At 34.3% G+C, this 17,147-nt stretch overlaps 2 protein-coding genes across 3 annotated transcripts; both read right to left on the bottom strand.

The window, feature by feature from the left end:
* Positions 1-2,433: 2,433 nt before the first annotated feature.
* Positions 2,434-6,581, bottom strand: LOC131554241 (zinc finger protein 22-like). Its single transcript, XM_058799437.1, has 3 exons — positions 6,255-6,581; positions 4,858-4,988; positions 2,434-2,861 (listed from the first exon to the last, which is right to left on the bottom strand). The coding sequence occupies exons 2-3, from the start codon at positions 4,940-4,942 to the stop codon at positions 2,434-2,436; spliced, it is 513 nt and encodes a 170-aa protein (XP_058655420.1). The 5' UTR covers positions 4,943-4,988; positions 6,255-6,581.
* A 3,257-nt stretch (positions 6,582-9,838) lies between these two features.
* On the bottom strand, positions 9,839-15,460 carry LOC131554022 (zinc finger protein ZFP2-like). 2 transcript variants are annotated; one of them, XM_058799030.1, is made up of 4 exons: positions 15,329-15,460; positions 12,947-13,119; positions 11,464-11,594; positions 9,839-11,206 (listed from the first exon to the last, which is right to left on the bottom strand). In XM_058799030.1, the coding sequence occupies exon 4, from the start codon at positions 11,035-11,037 to the stop codon at positions 10,144-10,146; it is 894 nt and encodes a 297-aa protein (XP_058655013.1). In that variant the 5' UTR covers positions 11,038-11,206; positions 11,464-11,594; positions 12,947-13,119; positions 15,329-15,460; the 3' UTR covers positions 9,839-10,143. The 2 variants fall into 2 exon arrangements, with proteins under 2 accessions (XP_058655013.1, XP_058655014.1); XM_058799031.1 differs by having other exon boundaries at positions 13,057-13,119.
* Between the last annotated feature and the right edge of the window lie 1,687 nt (positions 15,461-17,147).

Here is a 17,147-nt window from a genome sequence, read left to right as displayed (position 1 = left end):
ATCAACCAAATTTCACAAAATTTCCCAACCCTAATTTTTGGTTTTGCTCATATTTTTAATGAAGAAAGACAAAGATAAGTAGTGACAAAGAAAATATTTAAAGAGAAATGTCTGAAGAACAAATAATCTTGAAAATAGAAATGCATCTTATTTCTTTCTGATAAACCAAATGAACCATAAGGCCTTAAAAAATGAAGATACCAAAAGAAAAAAATAAGAACCAGTTTATAAAAGGACACTGAGATATCTTTATGTCTTGAATTACAGGCATGCAGACACCAGGGAAAAAAGTGCGTTTCCCCATTTCTGAAGCGGCACCATTGACATATAATGCAGCAAGTATTTCTAGATGATTTTAATTGACCTACCAATCTCTGCGTAAAAATAAAATAATGATGCTACAATCTTTTTGAAGTAGCCTATTTTTTCACCCATGATTTAGCTCCTCAAAATATGGGATTACTCAGTGCATATTCAACCATTACATTATATATATATATATATATATTTTTTTTTTTTTTTTTTTTGCTTTCTTCATTTATGTATTTCTTTCATCAGAAAGAGCTGTGATCTGAATGTAGTCAGTTTTTGTGAATTTCTTCTGAATTTTGTTGACAGGTGACTTGTCAGGTTGACATTGATTGAGTTGATCAGTTAAATCAGCATTTAACTGGATCAGAGAAAATAATCACATTTTGACAAAACCAAAACATTTTATATAATATATATCTGGTGTGAACAAAAACAGCAGACAGGCTGAATGAAAATTCTAATTAATGCTTTTCATCGTCAAGAGTGCAGGTATGGTTTCTGCAGTCTTTAATTTTTATCATTTACTTTAACGTGAAGGATAAAACTCTTGTCATAAAATTATAGGACATGCCTTGACACTCCACAACAGAATGTAGTAACAGATCGGTCCACTGACTTCACGCCTATTGGTTCAAACAGATCTCAACTTTGTTGCGTCGCCCAAATTCTGTCACTCGCTCGTGTTGCCGCAAATCGATAGCTCTCTCTTCAAATGAATGGGATTGTGTTGCTTTGTCGCTGCGTGTCGCTGGTGGACGCAGTAGCCTATGCTTGTTTTGTGAGCATTTGTTGAGCATTGTGAGGGTTTTCATGTTTTAAGAGGATTTTCCATATGCATAATGATTTTATACTGAACATACTTTACATTATTTTCACATAATCTACGCTGAATAATCTCTCTTGACAACAAGACGATCATCAATTGAGCTGCTGAAAAGCCAGTGGTTCCCTGTTTTCTCCTCATTCATTATGATGATGTCTGAGATCTTCTGTAAAGTGACACATTAAACACATTTAATTTTCTAACTTCATTTTCAAACTACAGGATCATCACAAATAAAATCTATTACTGAACATACCTAAAATACTATAATGATTAACACATCAATAAAAATCACACTTAATCAGAGATGTCAGTGAAATGAAACTTTTATTTGCATCATTATACAGAGCCTATGCAACTTTCATGTTGCATATATAATATTTATTGCACTGCATCTTTTGTTACAGATTTTTCAGTTTAATTTGGGTGTTTCTTTGTCAATGTCTTGATGAGCAGGCATTCAATCAAAGAATAGAAAACATCAATGTAAGATTAAAGTAACTAAATACTTTTGCTGTTCTCCAACAAAAAACATCTCCACAAATCTTGTGACATTTCACAACAAAACTAATAATTTGAGCTAATCTCATATTTACTGTATCTGAATCTCACGTTGTTGACTTGAAATATTGAATCTGTAGAAAACATTTGCTCACTCTGACACAGAACAATGCTTTTTAACATGAGACACTAGAGATCTTGACTGAGAGAAACTCTTTCCACACTGAGTACAGTGATACGGCTTCTCTCCAGTATGAACTCGCTCATGCGTTTTCAGGTTTCCAGACCAAATGAAACTCTTACCACAGTATGAGCACTTGTAAGGTTTTTCTCCAGTATGAATCCTTTGGTGCTGTTTCAGATCACCAGCTGCAGTAAAGCTCTTCCCACACTCACAACACACATGATCTTTCACATCACTATGTGTTTTCTGGTGCTGTTTACAGTGAGTCAGCCTTGAAAAGCTCTTTCCACAGAAAGAACACACATGAGGTTTCTCACCTGAATGAACTTTCAGGTGTTTACTTAGACATGATGATGAAATAAACTTTTTACCACACTGATCACAGTTAAATGGCTTTTCTCCAGAGTGACAGAGCAGATGATAACTGAGACCTGATGAACCAGCAAAACTCTTTCCACACTGAGTACAGTGATACGGCTTCTCTCCAGTATGAACTCGCTCGTGTGATTTCAAGTTTCCAGACTGAGTGAAACTCTTGTCAGAATATGAGCGCTTGGTATGAATTCTTTGGTGCTGTTTCAGACGGTCAGCTCTAGTAAAGCTCTTCCCACACTCACAACACATGATCTCTCACTTCGTCATGTATTTTCTGGTGCTGTTTATAACTGGTCAGCCATGAAAAACTCTTTCCACAGAAAGAACACACATGAGGTTTCTCAGCTAAATGAACTGTCATGTGTGCTTTTAGACTTGATGATGAAATAAACTTTTTATCACACTGATCACAGTTAAATGGTTTTTCTCCAGAGTGAATGTGCAGATGATAACGGAGATTTGATGCATCAGCAAAACTCTTTCCACACTGAGGGCATGTGTACGGTTTCTCTCCAGTGTGGACTCTCATGTGTCTTTTAAGGTCTCCGTTGCGTCTGAAACTCTTTCCACACTGAGAGCAGGTCTGTAGCTGTTTGCCTTTAATTTTACAGTGTTCCTTCTTCACTTCATCCACCTCATGTCTTTGTTGTTTTACTTCTATCCAGTCTAAAATAAAGAAATGGTGTGTTTAAAATCAGTGAACCTGGGCCCGTATTCATGAAAAATCTTAGTGCTAAGAGTTGCTCCTAGTAACAATATTCTAAGAAAATTCTTAGAAATGTGGGTGTTTCCTCTTAAAATTAAAGAAAAGATCCTAGTAAAGAAAAAAGTAATTCAGAAAGCATATTAACCCTTAAAAGAGGTCTTAAAATCCAAAATTGTCAGGAGTACGAATGAGGACTTTTAACAGGCTTTCTTTAGCAGTGGAGAAAATGGACTAAACATGAAGAGGGAGAAGAAATGTGTTGCACATAATGCATGACAGTGAATTAATAAGACGCTACACATTAGATCATGCAGGAATCATGTTTGTGACCGATCTTATTAGAGACACGTTAACATCTCCGACACCGCGCAGAAATGCCATAGCGCCAGAAATGGACGTAATCACTACATTAACTACATTAACATATTTGGCACCTGGAAAAATGCAACTCTGCAGCAGCGATGATTTGAGTATGGTAAACAGGAAAAATTACGCCTGTAATTTCAAAGTGAAGGCTTATAATAAACCCTACTCTTAAAAGCGCTCTTTTATTTCCTTCTTGGACAACCAACCAATCACAGTCTTCAAAAGACTGTCATCGCTAGCAACAGGGTCAGCCCCGCCTCCTCACTAAGATAAAAGTTTTTGCGTTTCGCTCAGAGTTACTCTCAGATTGTTCCTGAATCACTTTTAAGCAAAGACTCCTAGTTAGAAATTTTTAAGATAAATTAGGAGCTCTCTGAGAGGATTCTTAGAATCTTTATGAATACGGGCCCTGATTTAATAGCAGAAACCAAAAGAGGTTAAATATTTATCTGTATGAAGGATCAGGGCCCATATTCACAAAATATTTTATCTTACCACTAAGAGTTCTCCTAAATAGGAGTAAAAGTTTTTAGCTAAGAGTTTTCTCTTAAAACTTATTCACAAAGCTTCTGAGACAAACTTTTACTAAGGAATAGATAGAAGTCTTAAGCTCAGAGTAAATAAGGGGGCGGGGTTGACCTCGTTGCTATGGATGATGCCAGCATGCTTACTAACTATGCACACAGTGATTGGTCGATAGGAGGGGTCTCTGTCAGAGATTTATTCATAGAAATATGCAGAGTGTTATGTTGCCATATTCAAATAAAGGTTTAAAAATAAAAATAAAAATGTATTGCTACATTCAAATAAAGATTTTAAAATGCAAGCTAAGTGCCACTAATTAACCAATATAAAAATATATATATGTGTTCAGGTAATTGTCAGCCTGTATGCTTCTCATAAAATTTTTTTTTAAAAAATGAATATGCATATAAAAAGCCTTTTAATTAACAGAGTAGAATAATCATGGCTGATAGTAAGACATGCAAACAAAAAAGAAAACCAAACTGGACGCAAGAACAGCTGTTACTTCTTGCCCAATTGATTAATGAAAACAAGGATATAATCAAAGGAAAATCTGGAGTTGGGGTAACCTCCAAAACCAAAGGCGATACCTTTTTAAAAGCACATTATCGTCAAATGTTTTTAAAATGTTTACATTCTGAGGCAGATTGCCGCAACAGCTATTTGAGGATAGTTTGTGGTTTGATCTTAGTGACTTTGAGTCCTCTTCACTGCTCCTAACGTTTCACAGATTTAACTTACACAACTAAAACGCTTTGTGAAATACTCTTAGAGCAAAAATAAGAGTCCTAAACTGACACGCCCATTATTTTTAAGATTTTCTCCTAAATTGGCGAGTTATGAGCCACTTTTAGCCTGTAGATGTTTTGTGAATACGGGCCTAAATCTTTGATGTGCCAAAGGTTATTTCTGTCATTCCTTGTTAATAAAATTAAAATGTGGATATAATCATATAGATGATCATTTATCATTCCTATTGCTTGTTATTTAACAGCCACTAAATCCTTTTAACAGCAGCTTTAATGTTTCTCAACAGTCAATGAAGAATCAAGAATGGACACCAACCTGTTTGTTCTTCAGTATCTTCTTGTTTTATTCTGGATGGTTCTGGATCACTCATGTCTTCAATCTCCTCTTTAATAAACTCCATCTTTAACAGTCAGACAGATTTCAGCTGCTGCACCTGGAGTTTGTACCTGTATGATGTAAGATGATGTGAATATTTCTCACCTTTTTAACCCAGTTAAAGCACAAACCCCGCCCACCACAGATTCAGAAGATTTCATTGGTCGTGTCAATCACAGCGATCTCTACACAACACTGAAACAAATCCAGTACAAACCCACAAACTTACAGGTTTATTTTTAGTCAAAACAACCAAATTTTAGAAAGTTCTGTTCATATTTTTTATTTAGAAGAATGACAAACATAAGTAGTGATGAAGACCAAAAAAAAGAAAAAGAAATTGATATTGGACAGATATTTACTGAGTAATCCATTATTTTGCAGAGGACAGTCAAAACAATCATTTTCATCTGGGATCTGGAGCCAAATTACAGGGTGGAAAAATGACTATAGAAAGATGGAAGCATCATTATTTTATTTCTACACTGAGATTTGTCATTTGTTTATACAGTCGGTTGACTTTGGCTATACTTTTTGCATTGTGACCGTTCAAGAATGGGAGAAAGCACTTATTTTAAAAATAAAGTTTGCACTCCTGTATCTCAACGAGTATTAAAGATATCTCAGTACACTTTTAAGTAGTTAATAATTTGTATTAATTGTTCTTAACAAACATTTCTTTCAATATTCTCATTTTTAAGGACATACGGTTCAATTCTAGAAATGTAGTCAAGATTATCACGTAAAGTGTTGATCTTAGTTTCAAGCTGTTGAATCCAATGAAATGTGTTAATGTGCCAATTTACAGAAGATATCAGACATCATTATCATGAATGAGGAGAAAACAAGGAACTATTGGCTTTTCAGCAGCTCAGTTAAACGTTACGGCTCTGTTTCTGTCAGACTATTGTTTCACTAATTGTCAGATACACTGTTTTGTTTTTCTTGTCTCATGCAGAAACCCTGCAATTACTTTGACAATACAAACGTAAACATTTATCATGGCAATAAAATACCTAACTGTTTGAATTCATAGACTTTGCTCATTTTGACAATTATGCATAAACATTAAGTAGCTACAATCACATTAAGGTGGATAAATGTGAAAACTGAATATGAGCCCTGATTTAATAGCAAAAAGCAAGACAGATCATGCATCAGTCTGTGATATCAGATGTTTAATGTGCCAAACGCTTAGTTCAGTCATTCACTTGTTACTGCTGTACCGGATCATGATCATTTATATGCATTTCTGTATCATTTATCACCCATATACTGATCCATATTTCACAGCTACTAAAACAATCAAAAATGAATAATCGAGAATGGAAACCAACCTGTTTGTTCCTCAGTGTCTTCATGTGTTATTCTGGACTCATGTCGTCGATCTCCTCTTTAAAATAAACTAAGTCTTTAGTAGTATGGCATAGTTTTCAGCTGCTACACCTGGAGTTTCTCCTGAGAATGATGTAAATATTCCCAAACCTTTATTGCTGAACTGTTGAGACATGAAAAGCTGTATAAAGTCAAACTCTGTAAACTAGGAACCTCTGTCACATGTAAATATTCGGCATCCGGTGAAAACATCACACAATTCAACACTCGACTCCCGGCTTCTCTCTTCTGCTCGTTGTCGTTTTGCTCTTTTGTATATTAATGGTAAACTGGAAAAGACTTTAGTGTATTGCTGACACCTGCTGGAAATTCCTAGTAACACACACACACAGGGTTTTTATGCTTTATGAGGATTTTCCATATACATAATGATTTTATACTGTGCATATTTTACATTATTTTCACGTAATTTACACTGAAAAATCTCTCCTGGTGACTATCATCAAATGATCTGCTGAAAAGCCAATAGTTCACTGTTTTCACCTCATTCGTTATGATGAGGCAGAGCGCCTTCAGAAGAATCAGAGAAGAACTATTCTAAAAATCTTAAACTGCTTGGATTCAACTCACTTTATTTTCCTCATTCATTTGAAATAAAATATGATATGGAGTTCATAAAACGATACAAACTTGATTGTCAAGTTTTTTTTTTTTTTTGTAACTGGCAAAATAAGAAATTTAATAACCTCTTCCAATCAGCAAGTCAATGCTCTAACTGCAGAAATGAAAGCAGTAATTACATCTGATTTTTTTTGGCTGGAAAATTGGAAAAATGCAGCAATGCACCGGTGATGACACAGTAAGCAGGGTCTCACATATTGAAACACAACAGTGGTCAAAAGTGATGTGTGGATTTATTTATTTTTTATGACCCCACATTTAATTTAAACCATCAAAATACAAAGGACAAAAATTGAATTCAATTGAAAGTAGCTAAAACTGATCACTTAATGTTGCTAGATGACCTCATAAAGGTGAGTTCAATGATCAATATTTATATTTATATTTATATTTATATTTATATTTATATTTATATTTATATTTATATTTATATTTATATTTATATTTATATAGATCAGTGAACTCACCTTTATGACGTCATGAGAGAGTCTCAGAGTGTTTGTACAAGAAAGTGATTTTGTTGCTAGGCTTTTTAAAAAAGTCTCTAAAGGGATGAGGAAGTCATTAAATCTAGTGACAAAATAACTAAATTGGCACATTGACTACAAAAGTTATCTCAGTCAACACTTAATAATCAGTCTTAGACTTTACTGAAAGTTGCTTTTAGGTTCTTTATAAAAGTCTCCTACTCTTAGAAAAGTCCTACTTTTTACTAAGAATGTTTTGACACTTAAGTCAAAGCTTAAGACTATTCTTATTCTAAGTTTCATACATACAGGCCCTGGTTTTAATAAGACAGACACCACCAGCTGATCGTTCTCAGAAGAGAGCCTGACATTTTTTCAGCTGGCTAAAAACTCTTTGGTGGACACGTTAGTTGAATATTTATTGTTAAGCATATGGCATATTAGTCTCTTTTTTTCTGCATTTATGCAATATATGGCTTCTCTCCAGTATGAACTCACTCATGTACTTTCAGGTTTCCAGACTCAGTGAAACTCTTGTCACAATATGAGCACTTGTAAGGTTTTTCTCCAGTATGAATTCTTTGGTGCCGTTTCCAGATCACCAGCTGCAGTAAAGCTCTTCCCACACTCACAACACACATGATCTCTCACTTCATTGTGTGTTTTCTGGTGCTGTTTACAGCGAGTCAGCCTTGAAAAACTCATAGTATATAGTTATTATGTGTCAAATCAACCAAATTTCACAAAATTTCCCAACCCAAATTTTTGGTTTTGCTCATATTTTTAATGAAGAAAGACAAAGATAAGTAGTGACAAAGAAAATATTTAAAGAGAAATGTCTGAAGAACAAATAATCTTGAAAATAGAAATGCATCTTATTTCTTTCTGATAAACCAAATGAACCATAAGGCCTTAAAAAATGAAGATACCAAAAGAAAAAAATAAGAACCAGTTTATAAAAGGACACTGAGATATCTTTATGTCTTGAATTACAGGCATGCAGACACCAGGGAAAAAAGTGCTTTTCCCCATTTCTGAAGCGGCACCATTGACATATAATGCAGCAAGTATTTCTAGATGATTTTAATTGACCTACCAATCTCTGCGTAAAAATAAAATAATGATGCTACAATCTTTTTGAAGTAGCCTATTTTTTCACCCATAATTTAGCTCCTCAAAATATGGGATTACTCAGTGCATATTCAACCATTACATTATATATATATATATATATATATATATATTGCTTTCTTCTTCATTTATGTATTTCTTTCATCAGAAAGAGCTGTGATCTGAATGTAGTCAGTTCATGAAGTCTAAAATTTAGTTTGACAGGTGACTTGTCAGGTTGACATTGATTGTGTTGATCAGTTAAATCAGCATTTAACTGGATCAGAGAAAATAATCACATTTTGACAAAACCAAAACATTTTATATAATATATAATATATATCTGGTGTGAACAAAAACAGCAGACAGGCTGAATGAAAATTCTAATTAATGCTTTTCATCGTCAAGAGTGCAGGTATGGTTTCTGCAGTCTTTAATTTTTATCATTTACTTTAACGTGAAGGATAAAACTCTTGTCATAAAATTATAGGACATGCCTTGACACTCCACAACAGAATGTAGTAACAGATCGGTCCACTGACTTCACGCCTATTGGTTCAAACAGATCTCAACTTTGTTGCGTCGCCCAAATTCTGTCACTCGCTCGTGTTGCCGCAAATCGATAGCTCTCTCTTCAAATGAATGGGATTGTGTTGCTTTGTCGCTGCGTGTCGCTGGTGGACGCAGTAGCCTACGCTTGTTACGGTGTTAGCTAAATAAACGCATGATGAGGGGGTGTAAACAAAAACAGTCTTTTAATAAAAATCCAAATCAAGAAACAGAGAATATCCAGGAGCAAGGGGTAGCAAAACACATAGATCAAATAATAGCAGACAAAGAAACATGGATGAACACAGGCTTTAAATACAAAACGTAATCAAGGGGAAACAGAAACAGGTGTGGAGCTAATTAACTAATGAGGAGAACTAAGGAAACTGGGTCAACATGTGACACTGCTTGTTTTGTGAGCATTTGTTGAGCATTGTGAGGGTTTTCATGTTTTAAGAGGATTTTCCATATGCATAATGATTTTATACTGAACATACTTTACATTATTTTCACGTAATCTACGCTGAATAATCTCTCTTGACAACAAGACGATCATCAATTGAGCTGCTGAAAAGCCAGTGGTTCCCTGTTTTCTCCTCATTCATTATGATGATGTCTGAGATCTTCTGTAAAGTGACACATTAAACACATTTAATTTTCTAACTTCATTTTCAAACTACAGGATCATCACAAATAAAATCTATTACTGAACATACCTAAAATACTATAATGATTAACACATCAATAAAAATCACACTTAATCAGAGATGTCAGTGAAATGGAACTTTTATTTGCATCATTATACAGAGCCTATGCAACTTTCATGTTGCATATATAATATTTATTGCACTGCATCTTTTGTTACAGATTTTTCAGTTTAATTTGGGTGTTTCTTTGTCAATGTCTTGATGAGCAGGCATTCAATCAAAGAATAGAAAACATCAATGTAAGATTAAAGTAACTAAATACTTTTGCTGTTCTCCAACAAAAAACATCTCCACAAATCTTGTGACATTTCACAGCAAAACTAATAATTTCAGCTAATCTCATATTTACTTTATCTGAATCTGTAGAAAACATTTGCTCACTCTGACACAGAACAATGCTTTTTAACATGAGACACTAGAGATCTTGACTGAGAGAAACTCTTTCCACACTGAGTACAGTGATACGGCTTCTCTCCAGTATGAACTCGCTCATGCATTTTCAGGTTTCCAGACTCAGTGAAACTCTTCTCACAATATGAGCACTTGTAAGGTTTTTCTCCAGTATGAATCCTTTGGTGCTGTTTCAGATCACCAGCTGCAGTAAAGCTCTTCCCACACTCACAACACACATGATCTTTCACATCACTATGTGTTTTCTGGTGCTGTTTACAGTGAGTCAGCTTTGAAAAACTCTTTCCACAGTAAGAACACACATGAGGTTTCTCACCTGAATGAACTTTCAGGTGTTTATTTAGATTTGATGACGAAATAAACACTTTATCACACTGATCACAGTTAAATAGCTTTTCTCCAGAGTGAATGAGCAGATGATAATTGAGATCTAATGAACCAGCAAAACTCTTTCCACACTGAGTACAGTGATACGGCTTCTCTCCAGTATGAACTCGCTTGTGTGATTTCAAGTTTCCAGACTGAGTGAAATATGAGCGCTTGGTATGAATTCTTTGGTGCTGTTTCAGACAGTCAGCTCTAGTAAAGCTCTTCCCACACTCACAACACACATGATCTCTCACTTCATGATGTGTTTTCTGGTGCAGTTTATAACTGGTCAGCCATGAAAAACTCTTTCCACAGAAAGAACACACATGAGGTTTCTCATCTGAATGAGCCGTCATGTGTGCTTTTAGATTTGATGATGAAATAAACTTTTTATCACACTGATCACAGTTAAATGGTTTTTCTCCAGAGTGAACATGCAGATGATAACTGAGTCTTGCTGCTGCAGCAAAACTCTTTCCACACTGAGGCATCTGTACGGTTTCTCTCCAGTGTGGACTCTCATGTGCACATTAAGGTTTCCTTTGTGTCCGAAACTCTTTCCACACTGTGAGCAGGTCTGCAGCTGTTTCACTTTAATTTTACTGTGTTCCTTCTTCACTTCGTGCACCTCATGGCTTTGCTGTTTTACTTCTATCCAGTCTAAAATAAACAAATTATATGTTCAGTATCAGTAAACTAGATTTTATAGCAGAAACCAAAAGTGGTCACATATTTATCTGTGAGTATCAAGGATCAGATCTGAGGTTAGTTCTGTAATTCCTTGATAATAAAATGAAAATGTGGATATAATCATATAGATGATCATTTATCATTCCTATTGCTCATTATTTAAATCTTTTTAACAGCAGCTTTAATGTTTCTCAGCAGTCAATGAAGAATCAAGAATGGACACCAACCTGTTTGTTCCTCAGTATCTTCTTGTTTTATTCTGGATGGTTCTGGATCACTCATGTCTTCAATCTCCTCTTTAATAAACTCCATCTTTAACAGTCAGACAGATTTCAGCTGCTGCACCTGGAGTTTGTACCTGTATGATGTAGGATGATGTGAATATTCCTCACCTTTTTAACCCAGTTAAAGCACAAACCCCGCCCACCACAGATTCAGAAGATTTCATTGGTCGTGTCAATCACAGCGATCAACTACACAACACTGAAACAAATCCAGTACAAACCCACAAACTTACAGGTTTATTTTTAGTCAAAACAACCAAATTTTAGAAACTTCCCAAATTCAAAATTTTGGTTTTGTTCATAGTTTTTATTTAGAAGAAAGACAAACATAAGTAGTGATGAAGACCAAAAAAAAGAAAAAGAAATTGATATTGGACAGATATTTACTGAGTAGTCCATTATTTTGCAGAGGACAGTCAAAACAACCATTTTCATCTGGGATCTGGAGCCAAATTACAGGGTGGAAAAATGACTATAGAAAGATGGAAGCATCATTATTTTATTTCTACACTGAGATTTGTCATTTGTTTATACAGTCGGTTGACTTTGGCTATACTTTTTGCATTGTGACCGTTCAAGAATGGGAGAAAGCACTTATTTTAAAAATAAAGTTTGCACTCCTGTATCTCAACGAGTATTAAAGATATCTCAGTACACTTTTAAGTAGTTAATAATTTGTATTAATTGTTCTTAACAAACATTTCTTTCAATATTCTCATTTTTAAGGACATACGGTTCAATTCTAGAAATGTAGTCAAGATTATCACGTAAAGTGTTGATCTAGTTTCAAGCTGTTGAATCCAATGAAATGTGTTAATGTGCCAATTTACAGAAGATATCAGACATCATTATCATGAATGAGGAGAAAACAAGGAACTATTGGCTTTTCAGCAGCTCAGTTAAACGTTACGGCTCTGTTTCTGTCAGACTATTGTTTCACTAATTGTCAGATACACTGTTTTGTTTTTCTTGTCTCATGCAGAAACCCTGCAATTACTTTGACAATACAAACATAAACATTTATCATGGCAATAAAATACCTAACTGTTTGAATTCATAGACTTTGCTCATTTTGACAATTATGCATAAACATTAAGTAGCTACAATCACATTAAGGTGGATACATGTGAAAACTGAATATGAGCCCTGATTTAATAGCAAAAAACAAGACAGATCATGTATCAGTCTGTGATATCAGATGTTTAATGTGCCAAACGCTTAGTTCAGTCATTCACTTGTTACTGCTGTACCGGATCATGATCATTTATATGCATTTCTGTATCATTTATCACCCATATACTGATCCATATTCATTTTTGATTGTTTTAGTAGCTGTGAAATATGTATCAATTATCATCCATATACTGATCCATATTTCACAGCTACTAAAACAATCAAAAATGAATAATCGAGAATGGAAACCAACCTGTTTGTTCCTCAGTGTCTTTAAAATAAACTAAGTCTTTAGTAGTATGGCATAGTTTTCAGCTGCTACACCTGGAGTTTCTCCTGAGAATGATGTAAATATTCCCAAACCTTTATTGCTGAACTGTTGAGACATGAAAAGCTGTATAAAGTCAAACTCTGTAAACTGGGAACCTCTTCTTCGTCTTCTTCTTTTGTGTTTAATGGCGGTTGGCAAACCAGCTTAAGGTGTATTTCCGCCACCTGCTGGGATGGAGTGTGAGGCCTTGATGAACGAAACTATTAATAATAAAAATAATAATAATAATAAATAAATAGGGGGGAAAAAAACAAAAACAAACTAACTAACTAACTAAATTCTTCTAATCAAATCAGTATCTCTCAAATATTTAAGAAGAAAATCATACACGCTTAACTGTTTCTGTGCATTCTGAAATATAATGTCACTGATTTCCATATCTCTTAGTTTTTCAACAAACTGCTTTCTTTGACTGTTATATGCCTCACAATGTAAGAGCACATGTTCAACTGTTTCTGTTATTCCACAGTAATTACAGCAATCTGACTCGCTTTTTCCTATTATATGCAATGAATAATTAAGGTTAGGGTGTCCTATACGGATCCTGGTTATAACAGTATCTTCTTTATGTTGACTAAATAGGTGTCTCGCTTTTGACTCTTTATTCCATACATTTCGTCACATACTTCCAACTGCTGTTTTAATAATACCTTTTACTTCTGTTTTACTACTTCTTTTCTCAATGCTGACTTAGCCAGCTTACCTCCTCGTTCCCTTCTACACCTACACGGGCAGGTATCCATAGATACTCTACTCTTACTCCTGTTTGATTTACTCTATATAAATTATGTACAATAGAGTATATCCTGTCTAGCTGCTGACTTAAACTGTTTAATACTGAGTATGAGTCTGAGCAAACTACTACACTTAAAGGATTAATTTCTTCCACCCACTGCATAGCCATTAGAATTGCCATCATTTCTGTTGTGAATACAGATACATCATTAGATAGCCTCTTAGCAATGCTATATTTAAAACAGGGTATAAATATGGCTGCTGCTGTATACCCAGAATGTGGATTTTTTTTGACCCATCAGTATATATTTGAATACTATTGAAATAGTTTCGTTTCAAATATTCATCCACTACTATTTCTTTAGGCATACACCTTTCCTTTTTGTTTATTTCAAAATAAACCATTGGCATTTGGACCATCTAAGGGGGTATTATTGGTATTGCTACCGTTGAGCTTATTTTTATATCATTAATTCCTCTCTTCTTAGCATCTGCATCGGCATTCCATCATAATTTACATACTCATATTCCCAACATTTTTGTAATACATCTTTGACTGGATGGGTTTCTACACGCCCCTAACAGAACACCAGTATGCCATCTTTAACTGAAGTCTCCGGAGGTCTAAAGGCAACCATTTCCACCTGCATCGCTGAGACTGGCGACTTCGCCACTTCCTATTCTTAGTGCTTGAGATTGAATACCACTTACTTTCTTTAACACAGATATTGATGCCAAACTATATGCTATGCTGCCATAATCAATCATAGGTCTAATCATTGCACAATATACTCTTTTCAATGCCTGTCGGGTTGCACCCCAATCTACCCCTGCCAAACATCTTAAAATATTTATTCCCTTTTTACATTTATTTATTACTTTCTTAATATGTGATGCGAAAGTTAGTTTTGAGTCCATCCATACTCCAAGGAACCTAATTTCTGTTACCTGCTCTAACATTTGACCATACATTTTGAGTTTAATATTTGGTGATTTCTTCTTTTTTGAGAAACATATCACTTTAGTTTTTTCTACTGACAGTCTAAAATTCCACTTTTTCACCCATTTTTCCACTTCATTAACTGCTTTCTGCATACTACTTTCCACATATACTACATTTCTTCCCCTTTTCCATAAGGCACCATCATCCGCATATAAAGATTTACCAAATCCTTGTCCGATCATTGAAAATATGTCATTTATCATTATATTAAATAACTACACACACTTCCTTGTGGGGTCCCATTATCTGTTGAGTAAGTCCTAGAATAACTTGTTCCAACCCTTACTTGTATGGTCCTATTAATCAAAAAATCCATAATCCAATTGTACATTTTTTCTTTTATTCCCATTTTGTCCAATTTAACTAAAAGTCCCTCTTTCCACAGCATAACATATGCCTTTTCCACATCAAAACACACACCTACTAACACCTCTTTATTCACCATTGCCTTTCTAATTTCAGATTCTAGACATACTATTGAATCCATTGTATTACGCCCTTTTCTAAATCCACTCTGGTATAAACATATTAGATTTTTCTTTTCTATTACATAATTTACTGGGAACCTCTGTCACATGTAAATATTCGGCATCCGGTGAAAACATCACACAATTCAACACTCGACTCCCGGCTTCTCTCTTCTGCTCGTTGTCGTTTTGCTCTTTTGTATATTAATGGAAAACTGGAAAAGACTTTAGTGTATTGCTGACACCTGCTGGAAATTCCTAGTAACACACACACACAGGGTTTTTATGCTTTATGAGGATTTTCCAGATGGCAGCAAAGAGAAGGAGACAAACACTTTCCAGCGAAGATATGGCATATTTGAGTTATATGATGATATGGAGTTGATAAAATGATACAAACTTGATTGTCAAGGTTTTTTTATGTAACTGGCAAAATAAGAAATTTAATAACCTCTTCCACTCAAGTCAATGCTCTAACTGCAGAAATGAAAGCAGTAATTAAATGGGGGGTTTTTTGGCTGGAAAATTGGAAAAATGCAGCAATGCACCGGTGATGACACAGTAAGCAGGGTCTCACATATTGAAACACAACAGTGGTCAAAAGTGATGTGTGGATTTATTTTTATTTTTTTATTTTTTATGACCCCACATTTCAAAAATTGAATTCAATTGAAAGTAGCTAAAACTGATCACTTAATGTTGTTAGATGACCTCATAAAGGTGAGTTCAATGATCTATATTTATATTTATATTTATATAGATCAGTGAACTCACCTTTATGACGTCATGAGAGAGTCTCAGAGTGTTTGTACAAGAAAGTGATTTTGTTGCTAGGCTTTTTAAAAAAGTCTCTAAAGGGATGAGGAAGTCATTAAATCTAGTGACAAAATAACTAAATTGGCAACATTGACTACAACATAAGTTATTAATATTTCATTGGTCCTCTTGTTTTTGCTGAAACAAAAACACTGAAACAAATCCAGACCTTAGTATAGAGTTATTTTGTGTCAAAACAACCAAATTTCAGAAACTTCCCAAAGTTAAAAATTTGGTTTTGTTCATATTTTTTATTTAGAAGAAAGACAAACGTAAGTAGTGATGAAGACCAAAAAAAATTTAAAAATAAAATAAAATAAAATAATTTTTTTGGGATGGATATTTACTGAGTAATCCATTATTTTGCAGAGGACATAAAACAACCATTTTCATCTGGGATCTGGAGCCAAATTACAGGGTGGAAAAATGACTTTATAGAAACATGGAAGCATCATTTTATTTCTAAATTAAAAAATATAATATAATTAGTTTAGTACAGTCAGTTGACTTTGGCTATACTTTTTGCATTGTGACAGTTCAAGAATGGGAAAAAGCACTTTTTTTAAATAAAGTTTGTATACTCCTGTATGTAACAAGTATTAAAGATATCTCAGTACAATTTTAAGTGGTTAATAATTATTATTAAAGGTTCTTAACAGACATTTCTTTCAATATTCTTCTTTTTAAGGACATACGGTTCAATTCTACAAATGTGGTCAATAGGTGATTATCACATAAAGTGTTGATCTTAGTTTCAAGCTGTTGAATCCAATGAAATGTGTTAATGTAACAATTTACAGAAGATCTCAGACATCATTATCATGAATGAGGAGAAAATAGGAAACTATTTCAGCAGCTCAGTTAAACATTACGGCTCTGTTTCTGTCAGACTATTAGTTTCACTAATTGTCAGATACACTGTTTTGTTTTTCATGCTGTTTTGCACTATTCTTTTTTTTAATTGCATGCAGAAATTGCATGCTGCACCTGGAAACTAACTGGATGTATAGACTTTGCTCATCATGACAACTTAAGACAATTCTTTTTCATATGATTGTCTACAGAGTTTGAATGTCTAAAGCTCTTTCCACACTGAGTGGTA

This window comes from Onychostoma macrolepis, chromosome 15 (genome assembly GCF_012432095.1).
Source record: "Onychostoma macrolepis isolate SWU-2019 chromosome 15, ASM1243209v1, whole genome shotgun sequence".
NCBI lineage: Eukaryota > Metazoa > Chordata > Actinopteri > Cypriniformes > Cyprinidae > Onychostoma > Onychostoma macrolepis.
This window is presented reverse-complemented; position numbering and strand designations above follow the sequence as displayed.

Excerpts from the sequence above, each read along its gene's own strand:
- LOC131554241 (XM_058799437.1), bottom strand. The coding sequence starts at position 4,942 with ATGGAGTTTATTAAAGAGGAGATTGAAGACATGAGTGATCCAGAACCA. Across the intron at positions 2,862-4,857 it reads AGATACTGAAGAACAAACAG|ACTGGATAGAAGTAAAACAA; the intron begins GTTGGTGTCCAT and ends TCTTTATTTTAG.
- LOC131554022 (XM_058799030.1), bottom strand. The coding sequence starts at position 11,037 with ATGCCTCAGTGTGGAAAGAGTTTTGCTGCAGCAGCAAGACTCAGTTAT.